Source organism: Heterodontus francisci, chromosome 27 (assembly GCF_036365525.1).
Source record: "Heterodontus francisci isolate sHetFra1 chromosome 27, sHetFra1.hap1, whole genome shotgun sequence".
Taxonomy (NCBI): Eukaryota; Metazoa; Chordata; class Chondrichthyes; order Heterodontiformes; family Heterodontidae; genus Heterodontus; species Heterodontus francisci.
This window is the reverse complement of record NC_090397.1, coordinates 7,363,297-7,385,027: the sequence shown is the minus strand read 5'-3', so window position 1 is coordinate 7,385,027 and position 21,731 is coordinate 7,363,297. Positions and strand designations below refer to the sequence as shown.

The window sequence follows — 21,731 nt, the reverse complement described above, 5'->3', positions numbered from 1 at the left end:
AAACAGGCCTGGGTAGAAATTGCTGTCATTGTAAGCGGCAGAATTGGTGCCATGAGAAGGTGCAGGAAAAGCTTTAATAACCTCTGGCAAGTTGAGTGCTACCACCAACTCTCAAGACTGGCCTCTGGATATTCACTCTCCAGCAGACATACCAGCTGAGCTGCCTCAGGGCACATGTTGCTCTTGAACATGGGAGGGGTGTGTGCCCATGGAACTTACTGACCCCTCAGAATGGCTTTAAGCCATAGTGCTGCTAGGATACGCCAGCACTGAAACATGCACCCTCCAATGAATTGGAGTAGATGCCATTGGCTATGGAGAACATCAGTGCCATTTCATGCTCTCTTTTGGCTTTGCAGGAGAAATGAGCGCATAATGCCCGCGAGAGGGCCTTGACAGGTGGAGGGGCACCCTATCTGCAGATCATCACGGTACTCGAGGAGCAGGTGATGGAAGTAGCCAGGATTGCAGACCAGAAGAAGGTCAGCACTGGCAAGATGGGAACTCGTGTTGGAGATGGCAATTACAGAGGGCAATGTGCTTATTAATGGGTTCATTAATGGGCTCAGTCTGACAACTGAGTTGCATTGGGAAGCCTCAGCACTGCAGAGGCTTCTGTTTTCCAAGGCTATCTCTCATGATCTCTTCTTGTTTCTGCCACAGGTACAGATGTCGACCTCATGAGACCTTCTCCCTCCCCCTCTGCAGCCCCAAATGACCACCAAGGAATCAAAAAAGCAGTCACACCTTACAAGTGCAGCATCACCAGCACAGATATTCTTAGCTTGGTGGGTCCTCGTGCCCATTTAGATAGGGTGGCACTGTGTGAGGAGCATGGTACTAGTGTGCAGAAGGATGTGGCAGAGGCAGCTATCTATGGGCAGTTCCCATTGGAGGAGCGAGGACAGATACAGCTGTGCTCAACTGAGCACAAATGCAGGCCTCAGGAGTCACAGGAGAACACTATGTGGCAGCATGTAGTGCATGTAGGAACTGGGCACTGATGTCCACAGGATGCATGCCACAATGTGTAGCCTGGACCTGTCAGTGTCGCTTGTGGCACAGAGATGGTTGGAGAAGATGCCAGTATGATCGGACAAAGTCAACATGGTTTTAAAAAAGGGAAATCATGTTTGACAAATTTATTAGAGCTTTTTAGGATGTAACTAGTAGGGTAGATAAAGAAGAACCAGTAGATGTGTTGTACTTGGATTTCCAAAAGGTATTTGATCAGGTGCCACACAAAAGGTTATTACACAAAATAAGGATTTGTGGTGCTGGAATAATATATTAGCATGGATAGAGGATTTGTTAACGGACAGGAAGCAGAGAGTACAAATAAACCGGGCATTTTCAAGTTGGCAGGCTGAGTGGTGGAGTGCTGCAAGGATTATTGCTGGGACCTCAGCTATTTACAATCTATATTAATGACTTAGACAAAGATCCGAGAATAATGTATCTAAGTTTGCTTATGATACAAAGCTAGGTGGGAATGTAAGCTGTGAAGACACAAAGAGGCTGTAAAGATATATAGACAGGTTAAATGACTGGGCAACAAGGTGGCAGATGGAGGATAATATGGGGAAGTGTGAGGTTATTCACTTTGGTGGCAAGCATAGAAAAATAAATTTTTTATAGGTGTGAAACTTGTAAATGTTGATGATCAGAGTGACTTGGGTGTACTCATATCAGGAACATTGAAAATTAACAAGCAGGTGCAGCAAGTAATTCAGAAGGCAAATGGCATGTTGGCCTTCATTGCAAGGGGATTGGAGTACAACAATAAGGAAGTCTTGCAACATTGTATAGGTCTTTGGTGAGACCACACCTGGAGTGTGTAATTTTGGTCTCCATATTTACATTGGAGGCAGTACAGCAAAGTTTCACTAGATTGGTTCCAGGGATGAGAAAATTGTCCTATGGTGATAGGCTGAGTAAATTGGCCCTGCACTCTCTGGACTTTACAAGAATGAAAGGTAATCTCATTAAAACATACAAGATTCTGAAGGGGCTTCACAGGGTAGACACTGAGAAGTTATTTTTCCTGGCTGGGGAATCTAGAACATGGGGGCACAGTCTCAGGATAAGGGGCCGAACATTTAAGACTGAGATACATACATACGAACATACAAATTAGGAGCAGAAATAGGCCATTCAGCCCCTAGAGCCTGCTCCGCCATTCAATAAGATCATGGCTGATCCGTTTGATTTTCGAATTCTACACTCCCATCTACCCCCAATAATCTTTGATTCCCTTGCCTAACAAGAATCTATCTACCTCTGCCTTAAAAATATTCAATGACCCCGCCTCCACCACCTTTTGAGGCAGAGAGTTCCAAAGTCACACAACCCTCTGAGAGAAATAATTTCTCCTCCTCTCTGTCTTAAAAGGGTGACCCCTAATTTTAAAACAGTGCCCCCTAGTTCTGGACTCACCCACAGGAGAAAACATCCTCTCCACATCCACCTTGTCAAGACCATTCAGGATCTTATAAACTTTAATCAAGTCTTCCCTCACTCTTCTAAACTCCAATGAAAACAAGCCCAGTCTGTCCTCATAAGACAACCCGCTCATTCAAGTTGTCATTCTAGTAAACCTCCTCTGAACCGCCTCCAATGCATTTACATCCTTCCTTAAATAAGGAGACCAAAACTGCACACAGTTTGAGAGATGTGGTCTCACCAATGCCCTGTATAACTGAAGTACAACATCCATACTTTTATTTTCAATTCCTCTCGTAATAAAGGATAGCATTCCATTAGCCTTCTTTATTACTTGCAGTACCTGCATACTAATTTTTGTGACTCATGTGCTAGAGCACCCAGATCCCTCTGTACCCCTGAGTTCTGCAGTCGTTTTCCATTTAAGTAATACTCTGCTTTTTTATTCTTCCTGCCACAGAGAATAACTTCACATTTTCCCACATTATACTCTATCTGCCAGATTTTTGCCCACTCACTCAGCCTATCTATATCGGTCTGCAACCTCCTTCTGTCCTCTTCACAACATACTTTCCTACCTATCTTTGTGTCATCTGCAAATTTATCTACTATGCCATTGCTCCCCTCATCTAAGTCATTGATATAAACTGTAAAAAGAGTAGGCCCCAGCACAGACCCGTGTGGGACTCCACTCGTCACATCATGCCACTCAAAAAAGGACCCATTTATGTATACTCTCTATTTTCTGCCAGTCAGCCAATCTGGCTGATGAGGAGAATTCTCTTCACTGAAGGAATTCTGTACTCCGGAGGTTTCTGGATGCTCCATTGTTGAATATATTTAAGGCTGAGATAGACAGATTTTTGGTCTCTCAAGAATTGAGGATATGGGGAGCAGGAAATTGGAGTTGAGGCCAAGGATCAGCCATGATCATATTGAATAAGCCGTATGGTCTACTCCTGCTCCTTTTTCTTATGTTCTTACCTGCCTGGGGAGACTTAGTCTTCTGAGGCACTGGTTCTCAGTCATCTCCAGGTAACTCTGTCTTCGCATGTAGATCCTATGTTAAGGGTATGACCTCTGGGTCCTTCCTACCCCTCATTCCTCTCCCCAGTCCTCTTGATGCCAAGGGCACCGGTCTTCTGGCAGAGGGTGATGCTGCTCGTTGCCATTGGGCCAAAAATTTGAGAGTTTTTAGTTTAGTTTAGTTTAGAGATACAGCACTGAAACAGGCCCTTCGGCCCACCGAGTCTGTGCCGACCATCAACCACCCATTTATACTAATCCTACACTAATTCCATATTCCTACCACATCCCCACCTGTCCCTATATTATCCCTACCACCTACCTATACTAGGGGCAATTTCTAATGGCCAATTTACCTATCAACCTGCAAGTCTTTGGCATGTGGGAGGAAACCGGAGCACCCGGAGGAAACCCACGCAGACACAGGGAGAACTTGCAAACTCCACACAGGCAGTACCCAGAATTGAACCCGGATCGCTGGAGCTTTGAGGCTGCGGTGCTAACCACTGCGCCACTGTGCCCCCATTGCCAACTGTTGCCTTCCTTATAGCCACATGGCCGCCCAATTGGCCTTGGCACCTTCGGCCCCTGTTCTTGTGCCCCTGAAATGCCAGGAGGTTCACGATCTCCTAAACTGTCCGACTTTTTACTGCCCGCCATCTGCACAGTGCCAAGGGCACCTTTTGTCAATGGCCAAGTCCCTCTCTGTGCCGTTCACCATTGTATGGCGCTGAGGTAATTCCCTGGGTCGGCCATGACTGGCTCCCCACTGTGTATCCACCTCCCATCACCTGTTCTGCCATAGACAACATGTGCAACCTGTGTGCTCCTGCAAAAATCTCAACACATCCCCCCCACCACCCCCCCCCCCCCCCCCCCCACCCCCCCCACCATTAACCAGCTCTTAATGAGTCACTCAACCACCTTAATTGGCTTTAGTCAGGGATCGGCCTGGGATCGCAATTCCACCTTCCCCTCTGCCCTAGTGAACATGGCTGGGGCTGGAAATGGCATGAGGAAGGTGGCATGCAGGCTAGCACCAGTATTTTTGGGCTCTGTCTGCCTCCAATCCCATCCTGGGCAGGACCAGAAAATTCAGCCCATAGTTTTTAAACCTACGTTAAGTGTAATTACTATAGTTTCTCAGAGCCTCTAAGCAAATTGTATTCGCTCTTTGGAGGGAAAATAAGTTTTGCATCAAACCCTTCAAATAAAACAGACATTTGTTGTGATATACACACATGGGAAAACATTGTTTAAAAACATGTACGGCATAAAAGGACTTCTGTTAGTGTGCAACAAGCTGTGATTTTATGTGCAACAAGTTGTTGCATCTGGCGCATGGACAGCTAGCAGTGTGTTTTGGACAGTAGAGTTTTTTTGTAGTATGCCATAGTTGAGCTGTGAATATTATACATTGGAATCTGGTATCCATACTCAACCAAATGCTCATACCAAAGGATTTTATTTTTGGAGTAACTCCTGCCAACAAACTGGAAATTCAATTTGTAATCCACAGCTATGTCTTCACAAAATACTCTGCAGATTTAGCCATCAACTCAGGACTGCCAAATTTAAAAACTGTCCTAAAAAGAAAATCAAGATTGTTCTGGACAGGTGGTAAGGGGTGTGGGTGGTTTGCACTGATCACCTCCCAACTGACCGCAATTGTGTTTTGTTTAAAATGATGAATTAGACCCTGAGTGTTTTGCTTGCCAAATATACATATATACAGATAGTGACAGGTTTTCTTGTAGGTTTGAAACAGAAGATTAACTATTTATTGAACAATATCCTTCCCCGAAATGTTTGTAACACCACTCAAGCATGAATTCACTTTCACTTGCACTCTCAAGAGAAAATAGAAGGTAAAAGTTAAGAGTTCAAGGTGTGGTAGGTGTTTGTGGTTTCTGGTAAACCTGTTGAATCTTCTAGGTAGGACAGTATCTTTTAAAGATGCAGGCCAGTATTGTTTGTAGTTTTGACTTGTTGAGATGTTGTAGAATTCTGGTGGTTACAACTTCAGATTGGAGGTGGTGGTCACTTTCAGTTCTCTGCTGCACCAGGTTGAAGTGTAGAATCAGCAGCAGGCCTACTTCTTGTTTAGGCTGGGTCTTTCCACAGCTCTTGGCTAGACTCCTTCTGTGAGGTTTATGTGATCTCTCTCTCTAGAGGGTTGCCTTTTAAGATCATAGTCCTTCAAATTAGAGTCATTGCTAGTTGACACATGACCCTCTCCCCTGATGTGATCAGACAATGGATAAGGATGTGAATCCATGGCCATTAATTGATGTCTGGATGGGTATAATCCTGTTATGATGTGGCTACTCCACACCTGCATTGTTTCAGAAGAAGCCATTCAATTCAGGAATGTCTCTTGATGGTTTCAGAATGGGTGTAATTGACACTTCTTAGTCTGGAATGTATCCTTTTTGAGACAGTGAGACAGTTTGAATATATAGCCAAGTCAGCTGACATTCGGTGGCCACCTTGCAGCACATTGACCAATTTTTAAAGGAAAAGTCAAGTCAAAGATTCCAAATTGAATAAAGTTCATATCTTAAAAGGAGGAATATCATATGTCTTTACTGGGCACGACTAGATCATAACGTTGTATTTGTGAAACTTGACCAGTCAACATATTAGTGGTGAGTTTAAATTCTTCTACTATGTTTTACCAACTGAAAACACAATTATGTAGCACTAAGCACTGCAATATTACTGGCCTGTGAAACAGGGCAACCTACTAGGGTAACAGAATACCAGTGAGAAAACGTTCATTCAGTTTTGACATAGTAGTTAGTGCGGACTTATGATTCATTGTGGAGACATAAATGTAAGTCTTCCCCTTGCATTTATGTAGGCTCAGGGACAACAATATAGTTTAAATACTTTGACAATAGGTTGTTAGATTTTCATCCAATTACTCCGATCCAGTAGATAGATACATTCCTGTTCATGACATTGGAATTAACAGATTCTAAAAGACTTGATGTCTGAACTTGAATTCATGTTTTCAAACATTTGTACTTATGGAAAAATAAAATGACAAAGTATTTGAAACAGCTTCGTACAGCCACTGCAAGTACCTGAGCTGAAGTCAGGGAGGGGTATCTGACAATAACAACATTTAGGGAGGTGGTCACACTGCAGGTTAGGAGCACACAGGCAGATAGGGAATGGGTGACCACCAGGCAGTCTCAGAGAACCAGGCAGGTAGTGCAGGAGTCCCCTCATATGATCTCATTCGCTGATTGGTTTTCCATTTTGGATACTGCTGAGGGTGATGGTTCTTCAGAGGAGTGCAGTCAGAGCCAAGTTTGTGGCACCACAAGTGGCTCAGCTGCACAGGAGGTGAGGTGAGGAGTGGAAGAGCAGGAGTGATAGGGGACTCGGTAGTTAGGAGAACAGACAGGCGTTTCTGCGGCAGTCAAACGTGACTCCAGGATGGTGTGTTGCCTCCCTGGTGCCAGGGTTAAGGATGTCATGGAGTGGCTACAGGACATTCTTCTGGGGGAAGGTGAACAGCCAGAGGTTGTGGTCCACATTGGTACCAATGACATAGGTAAGAAGTGGGATGAGGTCCTGAAAGTAGATTTTAGGGAGCTAGGAATGAGATTAAAAAGCAGGACTTCAAAAGAAGTAATCTCAGGATTACTCCCAGTCCTACATGCAAGTGAGCGTAGGAATAGGAGAATTGAGCAATTGAACACGTGGCTAGAGAACTGGTGTAGGAGGGAGGGCTTCAGATTTCTGAGACATTGGGACTGGTTCTGGGGCAGGTGGGACTTGTACAAGATGGACGGGTTGCAACCTAGCAGGACTGGGACGAATATCCTAGCAGGGAGATTTGCTAGTGCTGTTGGGGAGGGTTTAAACTAAATTGTCAGGGGGATGGGAACATGAGAGGGAGTTCAGATTGGAGGGAAGCAAAACTGGTAACTTGTCAGGGGTTTGGAAACCAGGAACAAGCATCAGAGTGGAAGACCAAAGTGCGCAGAATACTGGGGGAGATAGATAGCACTAGAGTAGGGAATGGTAAGTTATTAGGTGGGGTTAGAGTAAGGGTGAAAGTAATAAAGTCTGAATCCGGGTTAATGTGGAGTGTGGTTAATAAGACTGGTGAGGTATAGGTGCAGATTGCCGTGTGGAAATATGATGTTGTGGCTATAACAGAGATCTGGCTCAAAGAAGGGCAGGACTGGGTGTTAAATATTCCTGGATACAAGGTGTTCAGGAAAGATAGGAAAGGGAAAAAAGGGGGAGGGGAGGCAATATTGATTAAGGAGACTATTGCAGTGCTGGAGAAAAAGGATGTCCCAGAGGGGTCAAGGACAGAATAAATTTGGCTAGAGCTAAGGAACAAAAAGGTGCGGTTACATTGCTCGGTGTTGTCTGTAGGCCATCAGTTACTGGGAAGGATGTGGAGGAACAAATTTGCAAGGAAGTTACAGAGAGTTGCAAAAATTATAGGGTAGTTACAATGGAGGACTTTAATTATCCAAACATAGACTAGGATAATAGCAGTGTAAAGGGCAGTGATGGGCGAGAGTTCAGGAATATTTTCTAAACAGTATGTTGCTAGTCCAATGAGAAAGGAGGCACTGCTAGACCTGATTCTTGGGAATGAGGTGGGCCAAGTGGATTAAGTATCAGTCGGAGAGCATTTAGGGGATAGTGATCATTGTATGATAAGATTTCAGCTGACTATGGAAAAGAGCAATCGAGGGTAAGAATAATTAACTGGGGGAAGGCCAACTTCAATGGGGCAAGAATGGAGCTGGGGTAAATAAATTGGAGTCAAAAGCTGGCAGGAAAGCCAGTAGATGAACAATGGGCCACCTTCAAAGAAGAGATAGTTCAGGCACAGTCAAGGTATGTTCCCTCAAAGGGGAAAAGTAGGACAAACAAATCCAGAGCTCCCGGGATGACAAAAGAGGTAGAGTTTAAGATAAAGAAGAAAAAGTGTGCTTATCACAGATGTCAGGTAGAAAATAGTATTGAGAACCAGGCTGAATATAGAAGGTCCAGAGGAGAAGTGAAAAAGCAAATAAGAGAAGCAAAGAGAGAGCATGAAAAGAGACTGGCAGCTAGCATTAAAGGAAATCCCAACGTTTTCTATAGACATATAAAAGGTAAAAGGGTGGTAAAAGGAGGAATGGGGTCGATTATGGACCAGAAAGGGGATTTACGCATGGAGGCAGAGGGCATAGCTGAGGTATGAAATGAATACTTTGCATCTGTCTTACCAAGGAAGAAGATACAACCCAGGCAATGGTGAAAGAGGAGGTAGGTCAGACACCAGAGGGGTTTAAAATTGATAAAGAGGGCGGCACAGTGGCGCAGTGGTTAGCACCGCAGCCTCACAGCTCCAGCGACCCGGGTTCAATTCTGGGTACTGCCTGTATGGAGTTTGCAAGTTCTCCCTGTGTCTGCGTGGGTTTCCTCCGGGTGCTCCGGTTTCCTCCCACATGCCAAAGACTTGCAGGTTGATAGGTTAATTGGCCATTATAAATTGCCCCTAGTATAGGTAGGTGGTAGGGAAATATAGGGACAGGTGGGGATGTGGTAGGAATATGGGATTAGTGTAGGATTAGTATAAATGGGTGGTTGATGGTCGGCACAGACTCGGTGGGCTGAAGGGCCTGTTTCAGTGCTGTATCTCTAAACTAAACTAAGGAAGTATTTCACTGACCTGTAACGTTAACTCTGCTTCTCTCTCCACAGATGCTGCCAAACCTGCTGAGCATTTCTTTGTTTTTATTTTATATTAGATAGGCTGTCTGTACTTAAATTGGATAAAACACCAGGACCAGATGAGATGCAACCAAGAATACTGAAGGAAGTGAGGGTGGAAATCGCAGAGGCACTGGCCATAATTTTTCAGTCTTCCTTAGACTCAGGAGTGGTGCCAGAGGACTGGAGAATCGCAAACGTTACACCCTTGTTCAAAAAAGCGTGTAAAGATAAGCCCAGCAACTACAGTCCAGTCAGTTTAACCTCTGTGGTGGGAAACCTTCTAGAAAAAATAATTCGGGGCAAAATCAATAGTCACATGGACAAATGCATGTTAATTAAGGAAAGATAACATGGATTTCTCAAGGGAAAATCATGTTTAACTAACTTGCTGGAGTTTTTTGAGAAGGTAACAGAGAGAGTTGATGAGGGCAATCCCGATGATGTAGTGTACATGGACTTTCAAAAGTCATTTGATACAGTGCCACACAACAGACGTGTGAGCAAACTTGTAGCTCATGGAATAAAAGGGACAGTAGCAACATGGATACGAAATTGGCTGAGTAACAGGAAACAAAGAGTAGTGGTTAGTGGATGTTTTTCAGGCTGGAGGAAGGTTTGTAGTAGAGTTCCCCAGGGATCAGTGTTGGGACCCTTGCTTTTCCTGATATATATTAATGACCTAGAGCTTGGTGTACAGGGCACAATTTCAAAATTTGCAGATGATACGAAACTTGGACGCATTGTGAACTGTGAGGAGGATAGTGTAGAACTTCACAAGGACATAGACAAGTTGATGGAATGGGCAGACAGGTGGCAAATGAAGTTCAATGCAATGAAATGTGAAGTGATTCATTTTGGTAGGAAGAACATGGAGAGACAATATAGAATAAAGGGTACAATTCTAAAGCGGGTGCAGGAGCAGAGGGACCAGGGTGTAAATGTGCATAAGTCATTGAAGGTGGCAGGACAGGTTGAGAGAGCAGTTAATAAAGCATACAGTATCCTGGGCTTTATTAATAGGGGCATATAGTACAAGAGCAAGGAAGTTATGTTGAACTTGTATAAGACATTAATTCGGCCTCCGCTGGAGTATTGCGTCCAGTTCTGGGTGCTTCACTTTAGAAAAGACGTGAGGGCAATGGAGAGAGTACAGAAAAGATTCACGAGAGTGTTTCCAAGGATGAGAAATTTCATATCATGTATGAAGATAGATTGGAGAAGTTAGGACTATTTTCCTTGGAGAAGAGAAGGCTGAGAGGTGATTTGATCGAGGTATTCAAAATCATGAGGGGTCTGGACAGAGTAGATAGCGAGAAACTGTTCCCACTGGTGAAAGGGTCGAGAACGAGATGGCACAGATTTAAAGTATTTGGTTAGAGAAACAAAAGTGACATGAAGAAACACTTTTTCATGCAGCGAGTGGTTAAGGTCTGGAATGTGCTGCCTGAGAATGTGGTGGAGGCAGGTTCAACTGAAACATTCAAAAGTGAATTAGACAGTTATATGTAAAAGAAGAATATGCAGAGTTACGGGGAGAAGGCAGGGGAATGGAACTGAGGGAATTGCTGTTTCAGAGAGCCAGTGCAAACACGATGGGCCGAATGGCCTCCTTCTGCACTGTAACAATTCTGTGATTCTATGATTCTGTGAATCCCTACATTACAGCAGTGATAAAATATATTTTTAAATACCCTACCTTACAATAATAATTACACTGTTACTCATTTGGGTGTGAAGATGTCCAGAGGTTCTGTAAGATGCTTTAAAAATTGAAGTCATAGAATCTTAGAATGATTACAGCACAGGAGGCCATTTGACTCGTAATGTCTGCACCGTCTCTGTGCAAGAGCAGCTCACCTCGTCCCACTCCTCTGCCTTTTCCCCGTAGCCCTGCAATTTTTAAATTTTCATTTGTTTATCCAATTCCCTTTTGAAAACCACGATTGAATCTGCCTCCAACACATTCTCAGGCAGTGCATTCCAGATCATTATCACTTGCATCAAAACGTTTTTCCTCATTTCGTCATTGGTTCTTTTGCCATTCACTTTATTTCAGTGTGCGCTGATTCTCGACCCTTCAGCCAATGCAAAGTCTCTCTGTCTACTTTGTCTAGACCCCTCACAATTTTGATCGCCTCTATCAAATCTCCTCTCAGCCTTTATTTCTCGAAGGAAAACCAGCCCAGCTTCTCCAATCTATCCATGTAAGTAAAGTTCCTCATCCCTGGAACCATTCTCATAAATCTTTTCTGCATCCTCTCGAAAGCTTTCACATCCTTTCTAAAGTGTCGTACCCTGAATAGAATACAACACTCCAACCGAGGTTGAACCAGTATTTTATAGAGATTCATTATAATTTCCTTGCTTTTGTACAACTCTCTGCCTCAATTTATAAAGCCCAGGATCCTGTATGCTGTCTTAACCACTTTCTTGACCTGCCCTGCCACCTTCAACGATTTGTGCACATATACCCACAGATCTCTTTGTTCCTGCATCCCCTTTAGAATTGCACTCTTATATTTCCTTTCCATTATCTTCCTACCAAAACGTATCACTTAATTTCTCTGCATTAAATTTCATCTGTCACGTATCCGCCCATTCCACCAGCCTCTCTATTCTATTACTACCCTCCTCGCAGTTCACAATACTTCCGAGTTTTTATGTCATCTGCAAATTTTGAAATTGTACCAGTACATCCAAGTCTAGGTTAATAATATTTATCAAGAAAAGCAGTGGTCCTAGTACCGTCACTGGGAAACCCCACTCTATACCTTTATGCAGTCTAAAAAACAACTGTGCATCACTACTCTCTGTTTCTTGTCATTTAGCCAACTTCATATCCACTGTCCCTTTTAGTCCATGGACTTTAACTTGGCTGGCAATCCTATCATGTGCCACTTTATCAAAGATCTTTTGGAAGTTCATGTACATCATATCCATGGCATTGCCCTCATCAACCTCGTCAAACAACTCAATCAAATTAAGTAAACATGATTTGACTTTAACAAATGTGTGCCGGCTTTCCTTAATTAATCTACATTTGTCCAAGTGACTGTTACTTTTGTCCTGGATTATTGTTTCTAAAAGCTTTCCCAAGACTGAAGTTAAACTGACTGGCCTGTAGTTGCAGGGTCTATCCTTACACCCTTTTTGAACAACGGTATAACATTTGCAATTATTCAGTCCTCTGGCACACCCTTGTATCTAAACAAGATTGGAAGATTATGGCCAGTGCCTCTGCCTTTCCACCCTTACTTCTCTCAATATCCTCGGATGCATCCCCTCCGGTCCTAGTGACTTATCAACTTTAAGTGCTACCAGTCTTTCTAATACTTCCTCTTTATCAACTTTTAACCCATCCATTGTCTCAACTACCTCCTCTTTCACTGTGACTTAAGCAGCATCTTCTTCCTGTCTAAAGACTGATGCAAAGTTCTCATTTAATACCTCAGCCATGCCATCTGTTTCCATGTGTAGATCTCCTTTTTGATTCCCAATCAGCACCACCCTACCTCTTACTACCTTTTTACTATTTATATGCGGATAGAAGATTTTTTAATTCCCTTTTAAGTTAGCTGCCAGTTTCTTCTCATACTGTCTCATTGCCTTTTATTATCTTTTTGATTTCCCTCTGAACTTTCTATATTCAGCCTGGGTTCTCACTTGTATTATCAACCTGACATCTGTCATACACATATAATAAAAGCAAAATACTGCAGATGCTGGAAATTTGAAATAAAAACAAAAAATGCTGGAAATATTCAGCAGGTCTGGCAGGATCTGTGGAGAGAGAAGCAGAGTTAACATTTCAGGTCTGTGACCCCTCATCAGACTATCTGTCATACACATCCTTTTTCTGCTTCTTCTTACTCTCTCTTTCATCATCCAGAGAGCTCTGGCTTTGCTTTTCCTACCTTTGCCACTTGTGGAAATGTACCTCGACTGTACCCGAATCATCTCCTCTTTAAAGCAAGCCATTATTCCGTTACAATTTTGCCTGCCAATCTTTGATTGCAATTTACCTGGGCCAGATCTGTTCTGACCCCATGAAACAGACCCTCCTCCAAGTAAGTATTTTTACTTTAGATTGCTGCTTGTCCTTTTCCATCACTGACCTAAATTTGCACCCCCACCTCTCTGTAAATTTGTTCCTCTGAATCTTTCCTACTAGTTGGTGGCCTATAGAATACACCTAGTATGGCACCTTCATTGTTTCTTAATTCTAACCTTATCAATTCTTTCCTTGGTCCCTGTAGGACATCCTCTCTCTCCAGCACTGTAATATTATTCTTATGCAGTACTGCCACCTTTCCTCCTTTCTTTCCCTCCCTATATTTCCTGAAAATTCTGTATCCAGAATATTTAGTACCCAGTCCCGCTCTTTTTTAAGCCAGATCTCCGTTATCACTATCACATAATATTCCTATGTGGTTATCTGTGCCTGCAACTCACCAACATTATTTGCTATGCTTTGTGTGTTTACATACATGCACTGTGAACCTAATTTAGAACATATTGCATTCCCTCTTACTCTGACCCCACCTAATACCTTACTATTTCTTCCTCTAGTGCTATCTGTCTCTCCCAACCCTTTGTTCACCAGTGTTTTTCCTTTCTAATACTACATCCTTATTCCCATTCACCCGCCAAGTTAGTTTGAACCCTCCACAACTGAAATGGCAAACCACCCCATGAGGACATTGGTCCTGGCCCTGTTGAGATGCAACCTGTCTGGCCTTTATAGTTCCCCCCTCCCCCATAACCTGTCCCAATGTCCCAGGAATCTAAAGCTCTCCCTCCTACACCATCTCTCCAGCCACACAATCATCTGCTGTATCCTCCTATTTCTATACTCACTACCGCGTGACACTGGGAGTAATCCAGAAATTACTACCTTTGATCCTGCTTGCTAGTCTCCTTCCTAGCTGCATAAAACCTGGCAGCAGGATCTCATCCCTCTTTCTACCTATGTTGTTGGTACCGATATGAACTATGACTTCTAGCTGTTCGTCCTCCGTCTCAAGAGAGCTCTGCAGCCTCTAAGTGACATTCTTGACCCTTGGTACAGAGAGACAAAATTTCATCCTAGATTCATGGCCGATTGAACATCTCTCTGTTCCTCTGACTATTGAATGCCCTATCACTGTTGCTTTCCCAATCTTCCTCCTGCTCCCCTGTGCAGCTGAGCCACCGGTGGTGCTGTGGACTTGATTTTGGCTGCATTCCCCAGATGAATGACCACACTCTCCAGAATTTAGAACTGAATGCCAGTTGGAGAGTGAGATATACTCAGGGTCTGCTGCATTACCTACCTCGTCCTAGTTGGCTACCCTCATTCCCTCTCTGTCAGTACACCCTTAAACTGTTGGCGACCACACCCAGAAATGTGCTATCTATGCAGCTCTCAGCCTCGTGGATATACCGCAATGATACCAGCTGCTGCTTAAGCTCCAGGACCTGGAGCTTGAGCTGCTCCGGCTGATGTCACTTCCTGCATCTGCAGTTGTCCAGGACACGAGAAGCATCCTGGCGTTCCCACATGGAACAGGATGTGCGCTCCATGGTGCTGAGGTGCCTTGCCATGCATCTATTTATTTAGACTAACTAAACTTAACAGAAATAAGGACTCATTAAAAACTTTTAAAATTCACTGGTTACTCACCAATCAGCTCCTCTCTTTGTGCTGATGTCACTTTCAATTTTTTATATACTTTGTTCTCTAGTGCTCACGCTCACTCCACTCTGCTGCTCTGCACCCAAACTCCTTCAGGTACACGCTCCTTACCTGCAGACTCTCTAAACAACTAATCACCTACCTGCCGTCCTGTGATGTCACCACTTGATTTTTTTTTTCTTTTATTGATTTGCTATCACAGTCATCTTTCTCTCTCTCTCTTTCTCTCTCTCTCTAGTTCTCCTTTTATTTCCGCTGTGCTCTCAGGTCTCCCACTATTCTCGCAGTGCTCATATCGCCACTGCTCCTTTTATCTCCTTTATGCTCTCAGGCCTGCTACTGTTCCAAGCTGTTCCAGTACAGCTACAACACTGGCATCTAACCGGCAATGTGGAACGTTGCCCAGATATGTCCTGTACATAAAAAGCAGGACGAGTCTAATCCGGCCAATTACCGCCCCATCAGTCTACTCTCGATCATCAGTAAAGTGATGGAAGATGTCGTTAACAGTGCTATCAATTGGACTTGCTTTACAATAACCTGCTCAGTGATACTCAGTTTGGGTGCCGCCAGGGTCACTCAGCTCCTGACCTCTTTACAGCCTTGGTCCAAACATGGACAAAAGAGCTGAACTCAGGAGGTGAGGTGAGAGTGACTGCCCTTGACATCAAGGCAGCATTTGACTGAGTATGGCATCAAGGAGCCCTAGCAAAACTGGAGTCAATGGGAATCAGGGGGAAAACTCTTCGCTGGTTGGAGTCATACCTAGCACAAAGGAAGATGGTTGTGGTTGTTGGAGGTCAATCATCACAGCTCCAGGACATCACTGCAGGCATTCCTGAGGGTAGGATACTAGGTCCAACCAGCTTCAGTTGCTTCATCTATGACCTTCCTTCAATCACAAGGTCAGAAGTCGGGATGTTCGCTGATGATTGCACAATGTTCAGCACCATTCGTGACTCCTCAGATACTGAAGTAGTCCGTGTAGAAATGCAGCAAGATCTGGACAATATCCAGGCTTCGGCTGGTAAGTGGCACGTAACATTTGTGCCACACAAGTGCCAGGTAATGACCATCTCCAACAAGAAAGAATGTAACCATCTCCCCTTGACATTCAATGGCATTACAATCGTTGTCTCCCCCACTATGAACATCCTGGGGGTGACCATTGACCAGAAACTGAACTGGAGTAGCCATATAAATGCCACGGCTGCAAGAGCAGGTCAGAGGCTAGGAATCCTACAGTGAGTAACTCACCTACTGACTCCCCAAAGCCTGTCCATCATTTACAAGGCACAAGTCAGGAGTGTGATGAAATACTCTCCACTTGCCTGGATAGGTGCAGCTCCAACAACACTCAAGAAGCTCAACGCCATATCCAGGACAAAGCAGCCCGCTTGATTGGCACCCCATCCACAAACATGCACTCCCTCTATCACCAACGCACAGTGGCAGCAGTGTGTACCATCTACAAGATGCACTGTAGAAACACACCAAGGCTTCTTAGATAGCAGCTTCCAAACCCGTGACCTCTACCAACTAGAAGGACAAGGGCAGCAAATGCATGGGACACCACCACCTGCAAGTTCCCCTCCAAGTCACACACCATCCTGACTTGGAACTATAATGCCATTCCTTCACTGTCACTGAGTCAAAATCCTGGAACTCCCTTCCTAACAGCACTGTGGGTGTACCTACCCCACATGGACTGCAGCAGTTCAAGAAGGCAGCTCACCAACACCTTCTCAAGGTCAATTAGGGATGGGCAATAAATGCTGGTCTAGCCAGCAACACCCACATCCCATGAATAAATAAAAAAACTAGTCTTACAGTGGTCTCTCTCTCTCCACCACTTCTTTTATCTCTGCCATACTCTTGGGTCTCTCCTTGTTCTCACAGTGCTCTCTCTACATCACTCCTTTTACCACGCTGTGCTCAAGAGCTTCCCACTGTTTTTGCAGTGCTCTCTTTCTCTCTCTCTCCACTTCTCTATTTACTCTGCTGTGTTCTCTGGCCTCCCGCTGTCCTCGCAGAGATCAAATGAAAACTCATCCACCTTCTGCATTTCATCCCAATTCAGTGTGTTGTCTCCTGCCATAGAAACATGAATATTTTGGACTCAGGTCTTGGCACATGTGCACAAGCTGCTCTGAGATGACACACAGCTTGTTCTTGGTCACATTGAAGTTCAATATGATGCTGGCCTTTCAGCCCACGGCAAGGTATCTGGAAAATAAATTGCAATGGACTTATCAGTTTGGGGAAATTCTCATGTTGCACAATCTCCCTGACTGTGGACGATGGTGCCTTGATCTGCTGATGCCTTCTGCCCTGGAGTATGCCAGGGAGTCCTCTGCCTTTAATCCTGGATATGGGACCCATTTGTCAACTGGAATGATCGATCCACTGCATTCTTTGTGGTTTCTTGGTTTGTTCAATTACGGTGGCAACCTGGGAAGAGGCTGGTTAATGGATGGCAGCCACTGTGTGATGGTGTAATTTCTATCACTAGCAAGGCAGTGACATCCTTGGTGCCTCCCTCAGTGTCTCCTCTCATCCGCTCCACGAAGCTCCAGTGCCACTGAGGAAAGTAGTTTTGATTGGCTCTTGTTAGCTAGGCACATTGGACTCAGGCTTAAGGTCAAGACTGCAGGCAGCCATAAGCTGCATTTGACCATGATTCTATCAGGGTTGTTACCTGCTCAACACTTAGGGTGCAAAGTTCAGTTCCATAGCACCCAATGAATTCTGCAGCAGACAGGCTAACAGGCAACAACAAGGACACAGGCGGAGTGGTGGTGGTGGAAGCAGGGCTGCTGCCATCTTGAGAGAGGACAGCAGGTTTGGACTCCACACAAGCCACTGCCACTCCCTTGGGCGGCACCTCAGCAATCTGAGTAATCTGTTGGAAGACAGATGGCTGGACTGCTATCAAACTCTGAAAGCCCCTTGGAGCATTGACATCCACAGCGATAATGGGAGCAGTCTGAACCTGCAGGATAACAGCATAGATTGTTTTGAACTCAGTCCAAGTTTCCTTTGCAGCACTGAGACATTAGTTGCTGCAATGGAAGCTGAGATATTGGCCATCAGATGTTACATCATGGTTGGGTCTGCAAGTATCCTCATGTAGTTGGTCATCACTTCCATGATAGAAAGGATGGGCTCCAAGCTCTGTGCGATGCCCTGTGCCAAGTTGGAGCATGGCACCTCTTTGACAGTGACAGTAGGCTTTCTGGCAGACCAAACAATACACCAAGCATTTCTGTGTGCATGCCCATCAGCCTTTTTATGTACACTGCCTCATCGAAGTCCTCATCTGAGTTCTCTGAAGCAGAATCCATGTGCAGGCTTGCCCTCCGGGAGCTGACACCCAACTTGTCCCTTTCTCCTGCGCTGGCTGCAGTCCACTCGTATCTGGTGACTAATGCCATGCAGATCCCGCCTCTATGCTAGCCTCTAAAGTATGCGCAGTGCCAGTATCTAAGCTGGTGGCTGTGAATGTGAGATCGAGTGACGGTGCTTCTTCCCCGTCAGTCTCTTCTTCTTCTCTGTCTCCAATCTCTTGTGCCATTGGCTGGCCAGATGGCAGTTTTTGGGTATCTGAAAGCATAAAGGTACAAGATCAAAGTTGAGGTGAGGGAAGAGTTACACCATCTGCAGCTTATAAATCATTACAGATTGCAGAATGAGGGTGAAATGGAATGTGAGAGGGTGGATTAGGCAGGAACATAACGTCATCCTCGATGGTTTCGGTCCTGCTGTTAGCCACTGCCTCAGTGATTCTTTCCAGCACTATCTCCTCCATAGGGGTGAGCACATGCTGCTATGCCTGCACCCTGCTGGTTCATTTCTGCTGCTGCCTATTCTGGGCCACCTTTGTCCTGCAAGAGAGAGGGAAGTTTGTCAGTATGGTGCAATGTGGGGTGATGTGCCTCCCACAGTTGGCAGCGTGCGCAAGCTGTGAATGTGAGGTGCAGAATTTGGAAGATAGCGTAAGATCCGGAAGCAGCAATAAAAATGGACAACAGTGCAAGAAAATCAATTTCTGACTACACTGTAGCAAAATAAAGCTGAGAAACCAACAGTACAGTTGCGCAGACCAGCCAGCAGAAAATACAGATTTAAAATTTGAGTTCCAATGAAAGGTCATCGACCTGAAATGCTAACTCTGTTTCTCTTTCCACAGATGTTGCCTGACCTGCTGAGTATTTCCAACATTTTCTGCTTTTATTTCAGGTTTCCAACATCCACAGTATTTTGCTTTTGAACACAGATTTAAATATGGCCAGGGAACAGGTAGTGGTGGAAGCCAGATTGAGCAAAGTCAGGGGAAAGCCTGAGTAACACTAAACTTGAACTTGTAGTTAGGCTAAATATACCAATTATTTGAGCCAGAGGAACTTAGACACTGGAAGAGAGGAGACTGGGGGAGAAAGGGCAAAGGATAGTAACGGATTAGCAAGGATTGAAATCCACAACAAAGGAACACGCTAGCCCATGAACCATGTAACTTATCACAAAGAGCATTAAGAGTTCTGATTGCTTAATAAACACAATAAATATTAGATAAATGCACTTGCTGTGTGTTGCAGTTTCTTCTTTGTTAAATTTGGGAATTCAGGAGAAATTTCAGAATGAAGTTAAGCAAGATGTATATCAGTGCAGATAGAGCTGGTACATCAGTGGTCTGTTTTCCTTATTTCACATTTTTCATTTTTTATTTTGCACCTCAGATGACATGGTTTCTGACTTTAATGATTGATCATTTTATGTTGCAGGACATCATCTTGTCAGAAGCACAAAATAAGTTGAAAATGTTAATGGACAAACTGAAAAAGGAACCTGACTCTGAATTAGCCAACCTTGCACCTGCTGAATTAGAGATGGCCATTGATGCTAAATGTCAGGCAGCAGCAATTGCTTTCCAAAGGATGCAGCTGGCGTTTAGGTACATATCAGCATTACTGTTGCGTTGTTGCAGTATTGAAAATGAGAGAAATATTTTCAGTTCACATGACACCTTTTCCCATTGCGGGTAGCCATATGAGGTCAATTAGGGCAAATTACGTTCCCAAGCCTACTGGAATTACCAGTCGGCAATGTGGACAAGAGACATCGACCTGAACTAGGGCTGGGCAACTATGGCGGGCTCACGTCGAAAGTGCGGGGGCGGGGGGTGCGGTGTTGGGGCCACACTTCATCCTGCAATGGACTTCCCCACTTACACCAGTCAAGACCACCGGGCTACAGCTGTAGCCACTGGCCATCTTGTGGAGGGGTGCCTCTCCACCATCACAGCCGTTATAAATTTTTAAGAAGCTGGCCTCCTCCAGAGGATGCCTCCATGTTGAGGCGCCCACTCTCTCCATCACAAATCGGCAGCTCCTGCCTCAGCTGGTGGAGCTGCCAATGTTTCAGTGCTAGAGGGACTCCCATTGGCCCTTCAGCCTCGTGAGCTGGCCTGCCATCCTTAATTGGATGGAGAGGCTGCTCCCTGCCATTAATTGGCCTGGCCCTTTAAAAAATACAGTTGGGCATGTGCCTGGAACACGTCGTGCGAGGTCAGGACCTGAAGCTGGTCTGAATCCAGCCTATGATCTCCATAGTAATCATAAAAATCAAAAATAACGTAGTGAAGAAGGAATATGGGATACTTTCCTTTATCAGTCAAGGTATAGAGTATTAGAGCAGGGAGGTTATGCTGGAACTGTATAAAACACTAGTTGAACCAGAGCTAGAGTACTGCATACAGTTCTGGGGATGTTGCCAGGAATAGAGAATTTTACCTCTGAGGATGGGATGGTTTTCTTTGAAGCAGAGGAGGTGTATAAAATTATGAGGGGCCTAGATAGAGTGGATAGGATTGGGCTTATTTCTATTAGCAGAGAGGTCAGTAATTGCTAGAAGGCTCAAAGGAGAGTTTAGGAGAATTTTATTTTCACTCAGAGGGTGGTGGGGATCGGCAACTCACTGCCTGGAAGGGTGGTAGAGGCAGAAACCCTCATTGCATTTAAAAAGCACTTGGATATGTACTGGAAGTGCCATATCCTACAGGCTATGGACAAAGAGCTGGAAAGTGGGATTCAACTGGATAACTCTTTTTTGGCCTGCAATGTGCTAAATGGCCTCCACTGTAACAATGCTGTGATTCTGTGATTAATCACAGAATTGGCCTATAGCACACAATGACTTACAGGAATGATGAATAATACCCTTAAAAAGAACCTAAATCCCTTGAATAGATTGCAGCTTGTATCTCACACACAGGCATCTTAGTCTACACAAACCACCCAAACTCCTGGAATAGATTCCAGTCTGTATCTCACTCCCATGTATCAATTATTCTATTTATACACTCCCAGCCCCTCACTTACATTCTAACCTGTAACTTCCTTCTCGCAATATGTTATTCTGTATATAAGCCACTCAAATCTCTGTTAAGATTCCAGTTTAAATTGATGCCATATATCCTGTTATTTTATGTAAATCATCCATATCCTTGGTTTAGATTCCAGCTAGTAACTTACTGATGTAACATATTGTTATAGAATATATAGGCTCAATATAGTGCTTATTATGTGGAAAGTGGGTTGTACAGCATTCCATCCTCCTATGGATCCATTCCTTTCAGAGCCTCCCTCTCTACTGCATTATTTGCTGTTCATTTGTAGTTGAAGGATTCTCTGTTCACTTGACTGCTTCGACTGTTCTCCTCACATGTCACTGCTGGAGACAATCTCCTCACTATTATCTGTCTACCTTTTAGTGTCATCTTTATACATTTATACATCTTCATATTAAGACAAGGTGATTTACTTACCTCAACTAGCTATCCTTTTTCAAATTA

At 44.3% G+C, this 21,731-nt stretch overlaps 1 protein-coding gene across 7 annotated transcripts in view; it reads left to right on the top strand.

Annotated features, from left to right (window-relative positions):
* The window catches only part of LOC137384622 (cilia- and flagella-associated protein 54-like), a 712,374-nt gene that overhangs the window by 435,568 nt on the left and 255,075 nt on the right, over positions 1–21,731 (top strand). For all 7 annotated transcript variants that reach the window (XM_068058759.1, XM_068058758.1, XM_068058757.1 and 4 more), the window contains one exon: positions 19,663–19,832. In XM_068058759.1, coding sequence (XP_067914860.1) covers positions 19,663–19,832 — 170 coding nt within the window. The remainder of the gene's footprint in view (positions 1–19,662; positions 19,833–21,731) is intronic.